This window comes from Acanthamoeba castellanii (assembly GCF_000313135.1).
Source record: "Acanthamoeba castellanii str. Neff unplaced genomic scaffold scf7180000084746, whole genome shotgun sequence".
Classification (NCBI taxonomy): Eukaryota; Discosea; order Longamoebia; family Acanthamoebidae; genus Acanthamoeba; species Acanthamoeba castellanii.
This window is the reverse complement of record NW_004457568.1, coordinates 145,398-164,797: the sequence shown is the minus strand read 5'-3', so window position 1 is coordinate 164,797 and position 19,400 is coordinate 145,398. Positions and strand designations below refer to the sequence as shown.

Below are 19,400 nucleotides of genomic sequence, written 5' to 3'. Positions count from 1 at the left end.
AGGACAGATAGCGCTCGCCCAAAGCCAACCACAAGTTCCGGACACAGATGGTCTCTCGAACAGGTCGAGGGGCTGGGCCAAAAGAGGTCATCGGCCCACGACAGATTTTCCCCGCATCACCACGTCGTTCACTCGTCGTGCACGCTTGTGTATCGATCTCCCCTGGGGGCTGGTGCCTGGCCAGCATCACCTCGCTGACCCTCAGTTGTGTTCAAGATAGCGCGAGAACACCATCAAGACCTAGGTCCGCTAGCCGCCTGACTACCACAGCACAGGCGCTGCTCCCACTCACCACCTGTGGCGAACAGTACTTGATGATGGCGCTCACATCGTCTCTTCTGGGCCACCACTGCCCTGATAAGACGCAGCCCAAAGTCGCCGACTCCACAACGTCGTCGGCGGCCGATCCAGTCAACGTTGCACACAAGGCGCAGCTGCGGACCGGAGGCGATGAGGCAGACCGGGCGCGTGGCGTCGGTGAGGAAGGCGAAGAAGAAGAAGACTACCGCAAGCCGTTCCTCCAGCTCTTCATCCTCATCAACTGCCTGGGGTCGAGCGTGCTGGGAATAATCCAGGTGGGCTTCGAAGACTTGTCCTTTGCCGCGGCGGCCTCCGTCATCCTCGGGCTGGCCACGGCCTTCCTCTTGTTCATCTCCATCTACCGTCCGCTCGCCTCTCCATCTTCAACCTCTACGTCTTCATCTTCTTCATCATCTTCGACGAAGAGTGGGGCGGGCTTGATTGTGGGCCTGTACGTCTACTGCGGCCTGCTCAACGTCGTCTTGACCATCGTCGTGCTCACCGACGGCGACGAGCGGGACGTCTACTCGTGGTTCCTGGCCATCCCGTTCCTCTTCCTCCACGCCCGCGGGGTCAAGTCGTGCGTGGTGGCCCTCGTCGCCGTGTGCGTGCAGACCACCCTCCTCCGCTACCTCCGCCACAGCTGCGGCTTCACGGCCTTTGTTCAGCCCATGGCCTTCCGCCAGACGGTCCTAGGTGCGTGCTCCTCTTGCAACGCACGACACACACGACACGACACGACACACGAGTTGACATGGTCATGCTGACGATGGTGGTGGGCTGTACACGACCAGGCGGGTCGTACTGCGACATATTCCTGTGGATCCTGCTCACGACGCTCTCGGCGTGCCATCACCACGCGCGCGTGCAAGCCACGAAGCGCCTGCGAGCCGCGCTCAAGGAGAAGGACGTCATCAACGCCGAGCTGCGGCGGGCCACGCAGGCCAAGTCCGACTTCCTCGCCAACATGTCCCACGGTACGCTTCGTTACATTCCTTGCATTCCTCCACAGCCGGCCCACCGACACTGAACTCTCACTGTGTCGTGGGCTCACAGAGCTGCGCACACCGATGCATGGCATCATCGCCATGAGCCGCGAGCTGCAGGACATGATCGACCCCTCGTCCAACGTGAACGACGCCATTGACATCATCTCCAGTACTGCATCTAACACGTTCTCTCACTCGCCACAGCAGTCGTCTGACTTCCGTTCTGATGTGTTCCAGACTGCGCAGACCATCTGCTGTCGCTGGTGAACGACATCCTCGATTTCGAGCGCATCGAGTGCAACCAAATGCAGCTCGAAAACATCCCCTTCTCGATCGTGGCCGAGGCCCAGAAGGCCGTCCACCTGCTACAGATCACCGCCGGTACAACCACCGCCAATTGGCAATTCAATTAGCATCGCGTTCAATCATTGACCCCATTGCTCATACATTAGACAAGAAGGGCATAAACCTCTGTTTCCAGAAGCAGGTGGTGCACGCGCTACATCTCGGCGACCCGCTTCGGTGCGCGAGCACCACATCTTATAGCGACATTTGTGTGCCACACCTTTGTTGTGCTTACCACCGCCTTACAATTCATCCCTATGCGCCGCATCTTTGCATCTGCAGCTTCCGGCAAGTCCTGTTCAACCTGCTCTCCAACGCCTGCAAGTTCACGCCGAGCAAGGGCTCCGTGTCGGTGCGCATCTACAACGACGAAGAGCACCCGGAGGAGGTCGTGGCGTCGGTGTCGGACACCGGCATCGGCATCAAGCAAGACAGCCTAAAGCTGCTCTTCGCGGTACGCTACCGAACAGTGTGAGTGGGTTGGTTGATTGACTACCCGGTTCGTGTCTGTTAGCTCACCCACCACGCAACCCAACAGCCATTTTCACAGCTGGACTCGTCGGTCTGCCGCAAGTTCGGCGGTTCCGGCCTCGGCCTGGCCATCAGCCGGCAGCTGTGCCACGCCATGGGCGGCTCGATCGAGTGCGAGAGCCAGCTCGGCCACGGCTCCACCTTCACGTAATCACCACCATCTTCAATTGAATGTTGTGTGTCGTATTGCGTGTCGTGTCGTGTTTGTAGTGCTAGAATCGCTTACCCCCGCGGTTGCAGGTGTCGCTTTACACTGCCGGTGGTGGACGAGGACTCCAGCGAGGCAACAGAGTATCTATCAGCGCTCGCGCACGACACCGACCAGACCACAAACTGCCTGTTCGGCCACCTGGACGTGCTGTTGGTGGAGGACAACGCAATCAACCAGAAGGTGGGCCTGCGCATGCTCTCCACGCTCGGCTGCAACACCACGGTGGCGAACAACGGGGAAGAGTGCCTCGAGCTTCTGACTCAGAACCTGAACGAGAGCCCCTTCGACATCGTGCTCATGGACTGCCAGATGCCTGGTACCAGCCCGTACCCCCACGTGAGGCCAGTCACCTTCACCACTTGGTACTCACCGACGCTGGTCTTGCTTCTCTTCTAGTAATGGACGGATTCGAGGCCACCCAGCGCATACGGCGGATGGGAGTGGAGCGGCACGGCCGGCCCATCACCATCGTGGCCCTCACCGCCTCAGCAACCAAGGTACACATTTATTCGTGCACCACTGATCGCTCCTGTGTCAAGTCAATGTAATATAAGCAGGCTGACATAGTATCGTCAGGAATATGCGCAGCGATGTCTCGAGGTGGGCATGTCCGACGTGCTCTTCAAGCCGCTCCGGCGCGAGGACCTCGTGGCCGCCTTGCGGAAGTGGACACCGGACACCCCGCTGGCGAATGCCTCTGCCTCTGCTTCTCCGCCGCCCTCCTCGCCGCCGCCCTCCTCGCTCCAGCTCCGCCGGCGGTCCGAGATCCTACCGACCCGATCGGAGGTGGCCTAGTCAGTCACTGTAGAAATGAATGAATGTATGAACCAACATGACCAAATGTAAAGAGCAAACATACGGCAATCAATCGACCATGAAGCATCAAAAAAAGCATGACAAAAGGCAGGTGATTGCGGCTGCTGGAGGTTTCGTGTCGTTGCTCTACCACTGAGCTAGTGTGGCCCACTCTCCCGAAGGAGAGCGTTTGGCGGCCACACCCGAGACTCGAACTCGGGGCCTACGGATTAAATGTCATTCGATGAACCAGCCGGCCATGTGCACCCATCCCGCTAATTCCGGGGACGCTGAGCAAGGCTAGTTTCGTGGAAACTGCTTTGGTTCAGTGAACTTGATGCCACGTCAGCTGATAAAAATGTTCGTTTTCTTCAGCGAATGGCGTGCCACGTCTGCTGGCCATCTGCTGGCCATCTTTATTTATAATAATAAAATAAAAACAATTCTCACAAGCCCAACAACATGATGCTCTGGGAGATTTGCATTGCTGCCAGCATTGCCCTGGTGGCCGCCTGGTATGATTGAGTTGTTGATGAATTGGTTTTTTAATTGATTTTACTGTCTTACCCTGAGTGGTTGGTGTTGTGGTCAAGGTATCGGCTGCAGTACCACAACCCGCCGCCCTTCTCGGCGCACGAGGTGCTGCCGGGCATTTGGCTGGGCAACTTCGAGGACTCGCTGCAGGCCGACGAGCTGCGCCGACGCAACGTGACCCACATCCTCTCCGTCGCCGTCGGCCTCTACCCCCACCACCAGGCCCTCGTCCCCGACGCCCAGGTCTGCTGCGTCTTTGCCTTCGCTCTCCCTTCTCGCTGCACACCCGCTAACCGCACACGCACACGCACACGCTCTACCGCACACGCTCGCACATGACACGACACGCACTCGTTCACGCATAGGAGTGGGCGGGCTTCGAGCACATGGTGGTGCGGGCGCTGGACAAGGACGGGCAGGACCTGCTGTCCTACTTCCCGGTGGTGCACGGCTTCATCGAGGAGGGTCGCAGGTCTGGCGGCGCGGTGCTGGTGCACTGCATGGCCGGCATCTCGCGCTCGGCCACCTGCCTCATCTCCTACATCATGCTCGCCGAGGGCCTCTCCTTCAACGACACCCTGGCACTGGTCAAGGGCAAGCGGTAAGTTGTGCGATGTGTGCGTGTGCGTGTGCGATGTGTGCGTGTGCGTGTGCGGTGGCTGAACGGTGAACCATAACAGAACGATTGTGAGGCCGAATTCGGGCTTCCGGCGTCAACTTGAGGCGTTCGAACGGCAGCTGCAGAAGAAGGAGAAGAACGAAGATAACGACGAGCCGATCCAGCAGACGACTGTTGTTGGAGAGGACGAGGTGGAGGTATACACCGGGTCATGGATGAAGGCCGAGATCATTCGGTGGCACGGGCGCGACCGGCGGCTCGAGGTGGTGTGCCGGCACGAGGGCGATTGGGTCGAACGCACGCGCGGCTGGGTCGTCAACGGTCTCGCCCGTGTGTGGGCCTACCACCTGCGCCGCTTCGGCAAGTGCCTCCAGCGCTTCGTGCGCGGCCAGCGCGCACCTGTCGCGCCGTTGAAGCAGGACTAATCTTTTTATTTATAAATATAACTTCACTATATTTCAATTCGTAATATTGTGTTGTTTGATCGTATAGCCCAAGTGGTGTGGAGGCTGCGAAGTGTACAAAAATTGAAACCACATAAAAGACCAGTGAATAAAAATAAATAAATAAATAAATAACCCCGGTTAGCTGTGATCACCAGGTGCCCCGCTTGCTGCAGCGTTCGAGGGAGGACTTGAGGAGCGCGAGGCTGATGGGCTTCTCGATGAAGTCGACCATGCCTGCCGCGGAGCACGCCGCCTTGTCGCTCTCGTACACGTTGGCCGACACGGCCACGATCTGCGGCGCCGCACCGTTGCACTCGGCCATGATCACCTGCGCCGCCGTCAGACCGTCCATGTTGGGCATCTGCAGATCCATCAACTGTTCGCCGCAAAGAACGAAGAAGAACGAAGAAGAACGAAGCACGATGAGATCGTACGTGGTTAGTTGAGATTCTTGACAAGAATGCGAGGAATGATAAATGGCGGCCGGCGTACAATGACATCGTATTTCTTCTTGTGCCAGGCCTCGACGGCTTCGAGGCCGTCGTTGGCCACGTCGGCGACGAAGCCTAGCCGCTTGAGCAGCTGCAACAGCAGCTTTTGGTTGGTCTTGTTGTCTTCCACCACTGTACGTTTACCACCAAAGTCAGCACGCGCGATTGTCGTATGTGTGCGATGATGCGTGTGCGCGTGCGATTGTGTGCGTGTGCGCTTTGCGGAGTAATTACCGAGAATGAGAGGGCGCTTGGGTTCGTTGCTGGCCGCCCCGAATTTCTCTTCGGCCTTGCGTCGATGGAGCTCCACCGAACTGGACTTGACCAGCTGCGCCGCCCCGCCATCGTTCTTCCGGGGCGACGACAGCGCAGTGGGCACGGCGGCGAAGGTCGACGACGTGGTCGGCGACACGTCGCCCGAGGCGTCGATCACGACTGAGCCCATCTGGGGCGGCAGCGGCAGGCCCAGCGACGGCCGCCGGCGCGCGATCAGGCTGGCCGGCGGCATGGGACTCCGCGGCGAGTGCGGCTCGGCAGCGAGTGCGCTCGCCATCGTCACTGTCGTCGGCGTCGTCGTCGTCATCATCATCGCGGCGACGTTCTGACACACGATGGTGAAGTGGAACGAGGAGCCCTCGGTGACGGCCGCGTCGAGCCAGATGCGGCCGCCCAGGAGGGTCACCAGCTGCTTGCTGATGGCCAGCCCGAGGCCGGTGCCGCCGGCCTTGCGCGAGAAGGAGCCGTCGCCCTGGGTGAAGGGCTGGAACAGGCGATCGAGCATCTGGCGGCCCACGCCCGGCCCGGTGTCGCGCACATTGACGTGGACCTCGTCCCACTTGCCCGCCGCGGAGTCGTCGACCAGCGTGCGCGTCGTGGTGAGCTCGCCCGAGGTCGGATCGACGCTGATCGACTCGATCACGTTGACCCGCCGCGACGACACCGAGAGCGCCACCGAGCCGCCCGCGGGCGTGAATTTCATGCTGTTACTAAGCAAATTTAACAGCACTTGACGCAGGCGAAGCTATGGCACGACACACGACACACGACACACGACACACGACACACGACACACGACACACGACACACGACACACGACACACGACACACGACACACGACACACGACACACGACACACGACACACGACACACGACACACACACGACATAACACGGAGCTGTCAGGTGTGGTGATGGTAGGCTGAGTTGGTGGTTCGCACCTTGTCGGTGAGAATGATCTTGGGGCAGCTCGGGTCGAGCTGGAGGTTCATCTTGACCTCCTTCGTCTGGCTGGCGTGCACGAACATGGCCATGGCCTCGCGCATGCTGTCGGCCAGCGAGCACTCCTCCATCACCAGACTCACCTTCCCGCTCTCCATCTTTGCCAAGTCAAGAATATCATCTGTGTGTGTTGTGTGTGTCGTGTCGTGTCATGTGCGGTGAGCGTGTGCGGCCGGATCGGTGTGGAGTGGTGGTGCGACGTACTGACAAGAGAAAGAAGGGCGTTGCCGGACACTTCGATGAGGTTGAGCCATTCGTGTTGGGTCTCCGTGAGCTGCGTGTCGAGCAGCAGACCAGTCATTCCGATGATCGCGTTCAAAGGCGTTCGAATCTAAAGAGAGGCACACGAATAAATAGAAGTAGATAATAAATAAATAAATAACATAAAATAAATAATGAATGTACCTCGTGAGACATGTTGGCGAGGAACTGGTTCTTGGAGACGGCCGCGGCCTTGGCCAGCTCCATGGCCTTCTCGAGCTCCTCCTGGATCTTCCGTCGCTCGGCGAGTTCGTCCTCGAGCTTGGTGTTGATCTCCTGCAGCTCGGCGCTGCGCTTGCTCAGCTGCCCGAACAGCCGCGAGTTCTGGAGCGCAATGCCCATCTGCAGTCATTCCAACACACACGTCAGTCAAGTGCGTGTGCGGCGTATGCCCTGTGTGCGGTGTGTGCGGTGTGCGGTGTGTGTGGTGCGTGCGGTGTTTAAAATGAATTGAGTACCTGAGAGCAAATGATGGAGATGAGCCAGAAGCGGCTCTTGCTAAAGACGGACATCATGGAGGAGTTCTCGAGGTAGAGCGCGCCGAGGAGGTGGCCCATGTGTACGATGGGCGTGCACAGGAGCGACCGTGGCTTGGCGCTGGCGAGGTAGGGGTCGTCCACCCACGGCTCGGTCTTGGGCACGTCGTCGAACTGGATCGTGTCGTGCTTGGTCGTGACGTAGTTGATCACCGACCGCGGGAGCGCCACCTCCTTGACCTCGGCCCCGAGCGAGGTGGAGATCTGCAGCTTCTGCTGCGCGCCGTCGACGGCGACGAAGCGCGCGCTGGCCTCGACCAGGAATCGGTCCTTGCGCTTGAGCAGCAACAGGCACCGGTCGGCGCCCGTGTTCTCCATGACGCCGCTCATGAGCTTGCCCAGCAGCTTGTCGCCATCGACCTCGCTCAGCAGCGCCTGCGAGTTCTTGATCACGGTCATGAGGTCCAGGTAGTCGCCGCCCGCCACCAGCGTCGTTGCGCTGGGCGACGACGATGATGACGACGATTGCGACAGCGAGTGGCTGAGCGAGTCGGTCGAGATCATGGCGGGCAGACTGACGCTATCAACCGCGCCACTGCCGCTGCCACTGCTGAGGTGCTGGTGGACGGAGGAGAGCGAGGCCGAGCGGACGACGAGGTTGGACGCCGAGTCGGTACGCGGCAGTCGGTCTTGCAGCTGCTGGACCTTCAACACCGAGCCCCATCGCAGGTACAGGTAGTAGGCCTCCCTCAAGTAGTCGTTCGCCACCCGATCGCGCTCTGTCGACATTATGTCAGCACACGACACACGCACACAAGACACACGCACGACACACACGAGTGCGTACTGCGAAGGGTGTAGAAATGGGACGCCAACTCGCGGGCGAGGGCCTCCTCCTGCATGAAGCCGCCTTCGCGCGCGCCCTCGATGGCGGCGTCAAAGAGGTCCATCGACAGCCAGTGCTCGCCGATGGCGGTCGTGCGCAGGGCCTCGACCAGCATGTGCTTGTGGCGGTAGTTGGCCGGCGCGTGCTGCGCCCACCGGTCGAGCTGCGTCTGGTTGCGGGTCACCTGCTCCAGGCAGGCCTCGCGCTGCCCGTCCTCCGCGCGCTCGGCGGCGTCCCCGCCCTTCGTCGCGACGAGCCGCGAGAGGAGGGCGAGCGACCAGTAGAACTTGTGCTGCGCGTTGGTCATCATGCCCACGACGCCCAGCACGTTCTCCTCGGCCAGCTTGAAGTACTCGATGGCCCGGTTGTAGTCGCACTTGTAGTAGGCCAGGATGCCGTTGGCCAGGTAGTACGTGAACAGGAACATCTTGTTGTTGATGCCCGCAGGTGGATCAGCACCTCGTCGTCCGTGATCACCTTACCACTGCACCCAAGAAATACAATACAATAATCACAGAATTAACTAAATCATTCTTCAGAAAAAAATAACAATAACAAAAATAATATAAAATAAACAAATAAAGCGGTACCAGAAGGTGTAGCTCTCTTCGACGTTCTCCTGCGAGAGCTTGAGCACGACGCGCCGCCAGATGTTGAGGTAGGTGGCCTGCAGCTCCTGGTGTCGGCCCACGAGGGCCTTAGGAGGTAGGCCTCCTGCGTCGGCGCTCACGACGTCCAGCGCCTCGCCGCTGAAGAACAGGTGATCGCAGTAGTAGAACTGCAGTTTGCGCCAGCAGTGAGCGGAGAGGCGACACGTTGAAAAACGGGGAAAAAACTGGTGTCGGGTGGCACGAACCGAATCGTAGCCGGCCCATTCGAGGTCGCCGGTCTCGAGGCCCACGTGAATGGCGCGTTCCAAGTGCTGCAGCGTCCCTCGAATATGGTTGCGCCTGGTCGGTGTTTTAGATGGCCATCCAATGGGATACGAGCATGTGATTGGGGGGAGCAATCTGCGCGTACCAGACGTCGACGTGGGCGTAGAAGAGGCCGTACATCTTGGCCGTGAGCTCGACGGCCTTGTACTTCTCCATCAGACGCAACGGATGATGCCTGCCCGATAGCCCTCGTCGAGGTTGAACAGGAAGCTGGCCAGCGCGTAGAGGCCAAAGCCGAACGCGGCCAGGCCCGACGTGCCGCGCTCCATCGCCAGCGTCACCATCGTGAACGCCACCCGCAGGTTCAGCGCCGGCTTTTCGTTGCCATGAATTCAAATCGAGAGAATGTCAAAAGGCAACGTGCGACACGACACGACACGACACGACACGACACGACACGACACGACACGACACGACACGACACGACACGACACGACACGACACGACACGACACGACACGACACGACACGACACGACACGACACGACACGACACGACACGACACGACACGACACGACACGACACGACACGACACGACACGACACGACACGACACGACACGACACGACCAACGCCACGACACGACCAACGCCACGACACGCACAAACATGATGAGACAGGGGAGGGTACCTCGAGGACGTAGGTGGGTGCGGCCAGGTTCATCAGAATGCGCATGGCCGCCAGCATGGCCTTGTCCTTCATCTCCGGCAGGCCCTCGCAGTACTCCTCGTCGCTCAGCTGCAGCGTCGGTCGATCGACCACCAGCCCCACGCCAAGCATCTCCAGCGCCGCGAGCCCGATGTCGAGCGCCGCCCGCATCTGGTGCTGCTGGATGTGGAACTGCATCTGGAGCTCGGGACCGTGACCTTCTCCACCCGCGTAACGGCGTGTCGCAGCATGGTGGTGCACAGCTGCTCGGCCCTGGCAAAGTCCGTGTTGAGGAACTGGGCGACGCTGGCCTCGAGGAACACTTCCATCGTCAGCGCTCGCCTCTCCTTGCTCCAACAGGCGTCGCTGTCGGCGTCGGGTCCACCGACGTCCACCGGCCCACCGACTTCGCCCTCGCCCTCACCCGGTGGATCGGCGATGTGGGCGCCCAGGAGGCGGATGGCGATGTCGAGGTACTTGACCGCGGCATGGTAGGCCATCGACGCCCGCGCCTTCTTTCCCGCGGCAAAGTTGAGCCGCGCCACCCGCTCCTTCTCGGGCATAGGCGTCGCCCCATCCGCCTCCGACTCTTTGCTCGTGGACTCCTCGACTAGCGCGTCGGCGCTGTCAGTGCTGCTGCCGCCGCCGGCCATGATGAGGTCGACGCCGATGTTGATCTGATTGACGATGGCGAAGAGCTCCTCGTCGATCTTGGCCTCGTCGTCGCCGGCGTGGGCCAGCAGCCGCCGGCCGATGTGGAGGTGCATGGCCGGCCGCTGGTCCTCAGGGATGAGGGAGTAGGCCGCCTGCTGCACGCGGTCGTGCAGGAACTTGTAGGTGCGGCAGCCCAGGTCACCGCCGCGCGGCGTGCTCAGTGGACTCGAGTCGTCCGGCGTCGGCGCGAACACGCTGTAGCGCGAGTTGAGTTGCAGTATGAGGCCCGCGTGCAGGGGCTCGAGCAGCAGCTGCTCGGCCTGCTCGGGCGCCGTCTCGGCCACCACGCCGAGCGTGTCGAGCGAGAACCGATCGCCGACGGCCGCCGCCAGCTGCAGGATCTGCTGCGCCTCGACGCCGAGGCGCTGGATCTGCTTCACCATCAGGTCGACCACGTTCTCGGTCACGGCCGCGCGCCGCAGCTCCTCCAGGTCCCAGTCCCACTGCCCGCCACCAGTGTCGTGCTGGCCGCGGCCGGCGGCCTCGTCGTCGTCGCTCGGCACCGGCGCCATGTCGTCGAACGTGAAGTGGAATGCAGGCCCTCGCTGTGGAAGGAGCGCAGGAGCTGGTTGATGAAGAACGGATTGCCGCTCGTCTTCTCCTCGAGCAGGCTCGCCATCCCGCTCGCCCGCTCGCGGCCGCACCGCAGCGTGTCCTCCACGAGCGCCATCACGTGCTCGCGCCCGAGCGGCTTCACCTCGATGTCGGTGATCCGCACGCCGTTGCCGGCCAGCTGGCGCAGGGTGGCGCACAGCGGGTGCGTGGCGTCGACCTCGTTGTCGCGGTAGGCCCCGATCAGCATGAAGTGGCTCTGATCGGCGTCGGAGGCGATGAGCTCGAGCAGCTTGAGCGAGGCCACGTCGGCCCACTGGAGGTCGTCCACGAACATCACCAGCGGCCCGCTCGTGCGGTGCCGCGCAGAAGACGCGGACGAACTGCTGGAAGGTGCGGTTGAACCGATTCTGGGCCTCGCCCGGCCCAGCTCGGCCACCGGCGCCTGCGGCCCGATCACCACCTGCAGCTCCGGCAGCAGCTCCACCAGCAGCTGCCCGTTGGCCCCCACGGCCTCGCGGATGCGCTCGGCCCACACGTTGACCGTCTCTTGGCCCTCGCTCAGCAGCTGCTCGATAAGGTCGTCAAAGGCCAGCACCACGCTTGCCGTGCTCTTGCACAGCTGGTCGAACTTCCATGTGATGAAGTAGCCCTTGCGCCGGCGGCGGCTGGTGGTGCTGCTGGTGTGCTGGTCAGCGTCGGGTATTGCGCCGCGCACCATGGCCTTGTGGACCTCGTTGATGATCGACGACTTGCCGATGCCGCTGTAGCCACGCACCATGACCGCCTCCACGGCGCCCCCTCCACTCGCGTGAAGGAGTCGAGCAGACGGCTCACCTCGTCCGCCCGCCCGTAGAGCTTGTGGCTCAGCGTAAAGCGGCTCTCCTTGTCCATCCGGCCGGCCTTGAACTCGCCCAGCTCGCGCGCGGCGGCCTTGGATCCGGCCTGCACGAGCGCGATGCGCGACTGGAGGAAGAGGAGGTCCATGAGCAGGCCGTCGTCGCTGTGGTAGCGCTCCTCGGCCGTCTTGGCCAGCAGCTTGCTGAGCACGTTGCACACGCACTGCGGCGGCAGCTCGGCGTTCGCCCTCGCGCGCAATGATGATGTCGCACGGGTTGGGCGGCGGCTTGGCCATGTGGCAGTGGATGTAGCCCAGCGCTTCAGTAGCGATGAAGGGCTGCTGCTGCGTTAGAAGCTCGAATAACGTCACCCCGAGCGAGTAAAAATCTGTGCGTGCGTGCGTAAGTTGCATGTGTGCGTGTGGTCGGTTAGTGACACGCAAACTCTTGGAATCCAAGGAATGCGAGCTTTGCAAGGCGCATGCCGCACGGGAGGCGTACCTGTGTGATAGTCGACCAGGCGGTTCATGCGTCCGGTTTGCTCGGGCGACATGTAGGCCAGCGTGCCCTCGAGCGTGCGCTGCTTGGAGCACGGCTCGACAGAGGGTCGCGTGGAGATGCCAAAGTCGATGAGCTGCACGCGGCCCGAGCGCTCGTTGTACTGTATGTTGTCCGGCTTGATGTCCTTGTGGATAACGCCCTGCTTGTGCAGTTCGCCCAGCACGCGGGCCAACTCAATCCCCACGCTGAGCAGCTCGTCCACCTGCATCCGTCGCTCGTGGATGATCTGCACGCAATGATGATGGTGATGATAGGGGTGATGGTTACTCTCGCGGCCATGCAAACCAGCGGCGGCAACAGCAGGACAGACACGTAGTCAGCGCTGCGTACCTGGCGCAGCGTTCGTCCATCCTCGAAGTCGGCGAGCACGAGGGCGAGACCGCTGCCAAAGCTCTCGAGCTGAACGGCCTGCACGACGCCTTCGATGTGCAGGTCCTTGAGCACGGCGTATTCGTGTCGCAGGCTGGCCAGATCAGCCGGCGTGGGGGAATCGGACTTGACGGTCTTGATTACAAACTTGGCCTTGCCCTTGACCGCGCGATAGATCTTTGTCTTCTTGCTCTCGTAGATGAGGTCAGTCGCTGTGTAGCTCCCAATGTCGAAGTTTCTTGGCCTGTGGTGTGGACAGACAGAGAAAGGGCTGTCAGTAGCGCCGCCACACAGACAACAAATGACAGGCCCATTTTGGCGCTGTAGACCCACAAGCAACAACTCGAGGACCGCGGGAGAGAGTTGCCGAGAAATGATAAGAAGTAGACTACACAGGCTTCTCATCAATTACATCAAGTGATTTTGTTTATTAAAAATAAAAATAAAAACTAACAACAAAAAGAATTGATGCATGAGGCGTACGAGGTATCACGCTGGCTGCAGTGGGGCGAGCTGAGCCTGCGATTGGCGGCGAGATCCATCGCCGACATGCTCCGACTTTTGGGTCAAGGCTCTATGGCCCGTTGTCATATAGTACTACTTCAGGGAGGGGAGGGTTGCCGAGAATGAGAGTTGTAAACCGAATTCAATGAATCGCGATTAACCGTCCATTAAATTGGAATTGAAAAAGAATGAAACATCTGATCACGCATACAAAAAGACGCGTACCCCCTTCACGGCCTTTCTCTTCGAATCTCGCCGATGGATGAGAGCTGAGGTTGAGGGGCAAACTGAGGGTTGAGTTTTCAACGCCAAGACAGCAATAAGCACCGCGTAACCCGTCTACCCCCAGGCTACACCCATCTTTGGCACGTGGTTGCTCAAGCCGTATCCTTAGTTACCAAGAAAATTGATTAAATAAATTCGCCCGTATTGCGCTTTTTTTCTCTTCCACCAGGCAGTATCAACACCGTTCACGCCACGACTTTTTGCCTGCTTACAGGCAGATCAGTGCAGGACATTGATGTGCACTGCCTTTCCCTCATGGATGGTCCTGGGGCGAAGGAATTCATTCTTCAAAACAAAAAAAACTAATATTGTTGAAATTCTTGAGCGGCGGTTGCCTCCGCGCCAAAATATTTGTGCAACGCGTTTCGTTTCGTTTTGGCGCGAAAGGGTGCAACGGGTCAAGGCTTGCCCCGAGGGAAGGCCATTGCGCTGATTCGAGAACCAACAACAGAAGAGAGTGGATTGAATCGAGGGTGAGGGAGGTACGAGGAGGACGACAGCCGGAACGACGACGAGGAACCGACCCGACGCAAGACAACGACGATTACAACGTAAAGACACTAGAGAAAATGGCCGACATCAATTTCGACGTAGATGCACTTGAGGACATGGCGTACAGGGACATCCAGGCTCTGTGCAAGCGTATCGGCATCCGTGCCAATCAGAAGGTTGGCCTGTTGCCACAAGTTCAAGTTATCCATCATCCCTAAAACCTTTGCTAACAAGGGGATTGTCGTGCACAGAAAGCCGTGCTCGTAGATCTGCTGCGTGACTACCACACCGCACATGCCGATGAGTACGTCCCACCGCTCCGCCCAACCGTTTGAAACAAAACCAAACTTGATCTTGTAGAGCCACTCCCACATCCAAATGGCAATCCAAATTAACATCAAATCTTCATCACTACACAGGGGAGAGACCAAGGAAGAAGAAAACAACGAAGAGCAGAACGAGCAGGAACAGTCCGAAGAAGCGGAGGAAGACAAGGGGAAGGAGAGCGAGGAGCACGAGGAAGAAGAGGAAGAGGTCAAGGTGGTAGTGGAGGAGGTCAAGCCCAAGCGCGTGGCCAGGCGCAGGAACCGCCAGCCCACCACCGTCGTCGAAGAGGCGAAGGAAGAGGTGGCGGTCGAAGAACAGGCCGCCCCCGAACAAGAACAAGAAGACGAGGCTGCGACCGCCCCGCAGGTCTGCGACAACAGCTTCGCCAACATGCCCCACGGCGACGTCAGTGGCGAGGTCGTCTACGAGGAGGCGGAAGAAGACATGGTGCAGCCTGACGATGAAGATGAAGATGATTGCGATGATGAAGAAGACAACAGCCGCGAGGAGGCCGAGTCGGTCGAGGAGGCCAGCATGGACAGCGCCGTCTCCCTCGGCCTCGAGGAGGACGCCCAGCAAGAGGATGTCAGCGTGGGCGAGGAGGAGACGGCGGTGACCATCGACATCCCCAACAGCAACAGCAACAACATCGCTCAAGACGAAGAACACGAGGAGGAGGAGATGGAGTACGTCGACGACGAAGCTGACGACGAGGAGGGTCCGTTCGACGACGGGGCCGACGCCGACAGCATGGACGAGGAGCAGGAGGGGCCAGCCGAGGGCCACGACGAGGCCAACGAGCAGGACGGTCTCCGCGAGCCCGCGATGGACGACGAAGAGGAGGAGGACGGGGACCAGGATGGGAGGCCCGCTGAGGAGTCGCTCGAGTCCGTCGATGAGATGATGCTCGAGGACGAGGCGAACCACAACGCCCAGCAGCAGCAGCAGCAAGAAGAAGAGCAGCAGGAGCAGCAGGAGGCCGCCGTCGAGACTGCCGAGGAGGTGGCGTGCCAGCCGCAGCCCACTGCCTCTGTCGCCGTCGCTGCCGTCAAGACCTCGGCCCCGGCCTCGCCCGTGGTCTCTGCGTCCGCTCGAGCTCAGGTGCGAGCTGCGGGTTCGCTGTCGGCCCAGGCCCCGACCGGCAAGCGGGTGGCCAAGCGCCGCCTGTCGATGGCGCCTCAGCCCTCGGTCGCGCGCCCCACCATCTCCTCCATGCGCCGGTCGATGGCCGCCGCCGCTGAGATGACGGCCAAGAAGCGACCCGCGCCGGCCTCGGCCTCGGCCGCGCCGCCCGTCATCACCACCGCCACCGCCGTCATGCCTTCCTCCAGGCGTGCGTCCCTGGCGCCGTCGGCACTGTTGGCCAACAAGGCTGCCCCCGCCGCTGCGGCTGGAGCTCCGTCGCGCCGCATGTCGCTGGCTCCCAGCTTGGCCAGAGCCGGCCATGCCGCATCGACGCCCGTGCGGCCTACCACCACCGCCACCGGCCCCGCGCGCCCGTCGGCCTCGCTGAGCGTGGCCGCCGCCCCGAGGCAGGCTACCCCGATGCCCGCCGCCAAGCGGCCTGCCAAAGGCCCCGCGGCGTCGGCTCGTGCCCTCGCCCAGACCTCTTCCGCCGTCGCGGAGAAGCCCAAGCGCGTCGACTTTGACGCCGCGCACGCCAGGGAGTTCAACAAGAAGGAGGGCATCACCGACTACGTGTCGCGTATGAAGAACAAGCTGGGCCAGAGCAAGCAGGCCAGCCCGGCCGCCGCTGCCGCCCCAGTGCGGGCCGCCCCCGCCGTGACCACCTCGTCCGGCGGCCTGGGCATCCCCGCGCGTCTGCTGCAGAAGAAGCGCAAGGACCGCGAGGAGAGCGAGAAGGAGAACGACGTGGCCGCCAACGGAGCCGTCACTAGGGCCGGTGACCTGCAGCAGCCGACTCTCAAGCGCCCCCGGGCCAGCATCAGCCACCACGTCGCCCGCGGTGGCACCGTGTCGCAGCCCACCACCCCCTCGGCCGTACGCACGACCGGCAGCCACCGACTGGTGGCCGGCCAGGAGGCCGCCATCGACTCGCGCAAGCGCCGCATGTCCTATACGCCGCACCGCGGCCCGCTGCCGGCCTACCCGCAGCAGCACTCGGCCGCCACCGCCGCTGCCGCGCCTCTCCTATCTACGCCTGTCTCTGCCGAGGCGCTGTCGACGGCCATCTCTGCTGCCGTCGCAGTCGCCGTGGCGTCGCCCGCTCGCGCGCTGGTGTCGCCCATGCGACCGGTCGGCACGCGCGTCCTCCACCGCAGCCGCACCGCCGATCTGCTCGACGAAGAGGCCACCCTGCTCGAAGTGCTCGCGCCCGCCACCACTCCGATCAAGCGGCGCCGGCTCGAGCTACCCGAAGCCGAAGCCGAGCAGGACAACAACAGCAACAGCACGACCACCGTCATCGCTGAGGCCGCTGCCGTCATCAACGAAGCGCACGCGCTGGACACGATGATGCCGCTGGAGGTGGGCGAGGAGGACCAGGCGACCGTGCGACCGACCAAGCGCGAGGGCTGGCGAAGTGTCGAGCGCAAGAACGGACCACGAACGGAGGGGCGCAGCCAGAACAGGCGGCACACGGTGGCGAACAGGCGCATCCTGGCCCTCATCGCGGAGGAGGCTCAGTAGATGAAGCGGAAGGGGAGGAAGAGGAGCAGAAAAGGGGAAGTGAAGGGTGGTGGACGCTGTGGAAGCGAGGCCACCACGACTCGTCACGGACGCAGAACACCCCGCATAGTACTAGTGTACGCGTTGCCGTGATGTACAGAACATGTTTGGCTTAACCCCAATACATATATTTTAACATATAATTCCGGTTGGATTCACCTTTTCAGGAATGCAGAGTGGGAGGTTTGTTCGACGGAAGGCAGGCAACTTTGATGTAGACAGTTTTACACGAACTAACCAATCACGCGAGGCAGCTCAAGCCCTCACAAGGTGCAGGGTGGGGCTTCAGGAAAGGTAGAAATGGAAGCCCCAACTGGCTCCATTTCCACAAAGCACAGCGAACACGAACAGAACAAACTTACTTCGACCCCAACACACTACCCACCACCTCATCACCATGAACAACAACTTCGACTGCGACAGCGACCTCGAGCTGAGCGACGACTTCAAGCTTGAGGCGATGATCTTCGGGCTGGGCTGCGAACAAAACGCAGAGGAGGCGTACGGGTTCGTGCCTCCGAACCAGCTCGTCGTGCCCAGTTTACCGCCCGTGCTGCCTTCACCGCCATGCATTGCCTCTCCTCCTCCCTCTCCGCCCCCGCTCAGCGTCCTCCTTGACCAAGTGGTGCCCCACGACGTCCAGGTCGACTACGACTACGAACAGGACCACAACGACGACGATGACCACAACAACTACCTCGATGGCCAGGTTTCGGTCATTCCCGCCCACCAGCCGCCGGACCACGAAGCAGCCATGGAAGCTGGCGAGGGGGAGGTGGCCCAGGTGGAGCCCCCGAACGCGGACAGTGCACCGACTTCGGCCGAAGTGGTTGCTGAGCAGCCGAACGAATTTTCGGATGCGGATGTGCTGGGCTACTCGGGGCCGACCATGGGCGAGAAGGGCACCATCGGTTGGTTCTGCTTCTACGCCTTCAGGCGCGACCACGCCCGGCACCTCGAGCTGTACCGCCTCCGCCTGATCGACCGTCGCAAGGGCCGGGTCAGGTGGGAGATGCCCGCCGTGCCCAAGCTCTCCTGGGCTGTTCGGGGCAACGGTCCAAGTCGGAAGGTTAGGCAGGTGAAGCTCGCTTTCGAGCTGCCCAACACCACCTGCGCGCGCCGCCTCTTCCGAGCCGAGCTGGTCAGGGCCGCGACGTCCGAGACGCCCAGCATGAGCCTGCAGCTGGGCGGCGTGTCGCTGGTGTCGACCACGAGCCAGCGCACCGAGAAGTGGTACGCGCGCATCAACAAGCACTTCCCCGACGAGGCGCACAGGACCATGGCGCACAACTACCGCCACCAGCCGAGGTTCGACCGTCACTTTGAGAACAACAAGGGAGCCCATCAAGAGACCCTCCAGCCCGGCGAGTTCCGTGAAAGGGAACTGGAGAAGGCCGTCCCTCTCCGCGTCACCTACCTTCCTTGAGCGCCCCTTTGTAGGCCACACAAACTTATATTAATTGTAGATAGATCACCCAACGAGGAAAACGAAGAAAGAAGCAAGTCTTTTTTTGCTTCTTTGGCGAGGTGCAACAGGGCACGCTGGTTCATCGAAGACTCATAATCTCAAGGTACTTGGTTCGATCCCAAGGCCGGGCACCAAAAGCACACACCACCGGTGTGCGCAGCCCGGCTAGCTCATTCGGTAGAGCGTGAAAAATGTCCAGCAGCCGCGACCACCTCCCTTTTGGTGTGAACGTTCTTTTTCTCCAACACACACACACACAGAGAGAGAGAGAGATTGCACGTGCGAGCGATGTTGTTTCTTCGAGGGTGTCAGGAAGCGGGCGCGAGGGCGGAAAAGTGCTTTTCGTGCCAGTGGGCGAGGCGGATCATGCGCTGCGCCGTGGACAGATGGGGTTCGATGGTCGACCACGGCTCGCTTGCCTGCGGCCGCACACACGAGTGACAAGTCAGTCCACAAGTGAATAGTGTTGTAGTATATATATTTCGATATATAAATGTATATATAAATTTAGAGTGAGATGTGTCGAGTATATACAACTCTGCAGCGCAACATTAGTTGCTGCGAGCCCTTGTACTCGTCATGGGTTCTTCTTGATCTAGGCACGTGCCTCCCACATTCTTCCGGAGAAGACGGGGAGGAGCGCACACGGCGCGCAAGATGCGGCGCGTGTGGACGCTTGACCATGACCCCGGCGCCTTGCCTCGTGGGGTGAATGCGAGGCGAAGGTCCGGGCGTCCGTGCCAACGACAGGAAAAAAAAGAGGGGGAACAAAAACGAAAGAGAAGAGAAAGAGGGGGGGGGAAGAGAGAAAGCGAACCTCGCCCTGTTCGTTGGTGATGTCGACGGACGAGAGGATCCA

At 60.9% G+C, this 19,400-nt stretch overlaps 5 protein-coding genes and 1 pseudogene across 5 annotated transcripts; 4 read left to right on the top strand and 2 right to left on the bottom strand.

Annotated features, from left to right (window-relative positions):
* Positions 1–317: 317 nt before the first annotated feature.
* On the top strand, positions 318–3,171 carry ACA1_186070 (ATPase/histidine kinase/DNA gyrase B/HSP90 domain containing protein; the record flags this gene model as incomplete). Its single annotated transcript, XM_004342506.1, has 10 exons — positions 318–996; positions 1,095–1,277; positions 1,357–1,458; positions 1,536–1,670; positions 1,742–1,811; positions 1,917–2,088; positions 2,173–2,312; positions 2,406–2,692; positions 2,773–2,873; positions 2,965–3,171. 10 exons carry the CDS (start codon positions 318–320, stop codon positions 3,169–3,171), a joined length of 2,076 nt encoding a protein of 691 aa, XP_004342555.1.
* Positions 3,172–3,633: 462 nt separating this feature from the next.
* ACA1_186060 (dual specificity phosphatase, catalytic domain containing protein) lies at positions 3,634–4,749 on the top strand (the record flags this gene model as incomplete). Its single annotated transcript, XM_004342505.1, has 4 exons — positions 3,634–3,686; positions 3,765–3,948; positions 4,071–4,306; positions 4,386–4,749. 4 exons carry the CDS (start codon positions 3,634–3,636, stop codon positions 4,747–4,749), a joined length of 837 nt encoding a protein of 278 aa, XP_004342554.1.
* A 169-nt stretch (positions 4,750–4,918) lies between these two features.
* ACA1_186050 (GAF domain containing protein) lies at positions 4,919–9,252 on the bottom strand (the record flags this gene model as incomplete). The annotated part of the gene is made up of 12 exons (XM_004342504.1): positions 4,919–5,146; positions 5,263–5,393; positions 5,496–6,282; positions 6,478–6,659; positions 6,743–6,869; positions 6,944–7,141; positions 7,258–8,054; positions 8,123–8,588; positions 8,621–8,645; positions 8,752–8,939; positions 9,018–9,111; positions 9,182–9,252. The coding sequence occupies 12 exons, from the start codon at positions 9,250–9,252 to the stop codon at positions 4,919–4,921; spliced, it is 3,294 nt and encodes a 1,097-aa protein (XP_004342553.1).
* On the bottom strand, positions 9,252–13,328 carry ACA1_186040 (annotated as a pseudogene).
* Positions 13,329–14,135: 807 nt separating this feature from the next.
* On the top strand, positions 14,136–17,034 carry ACA1_186030 (uncharacterized protein; the record flags this gene model as incomplete). Its single annotated transcript, XM_004342503.1, has 3 exons — positions 14,136–14,234; positions 14,310–14,362; positions 14,478–17,034. The coding sequence occupies 3 exons, from the start codon at positions 14,136–14,138 to the stop codon at positions 17,032–17,034; spliced, it is 2,709 nt and encodes a 902-aa protein (XP_004342552.1).
* Positions 17,035–17,470: 436 nt separating this feature from the next.
* On the top strand, positions 17,471–18,499 carry ACA1_186020 (uncharacterized protein; the record flags this gene model as incomplete). Its single annotated transcript, XM_004342502.1, has 2 exons — positions 17,471–17,580; positions 17,680–18,499. 2 exons carry the CDS (start codon positions 17,471–17,473, stop codon positions 18,497–18,499), a joined length of 930 nt encoding a protein of 309 aa, XP_004342551.1.
* Positions 18,500–19,400: the final 901 nt, after the last annotated feature.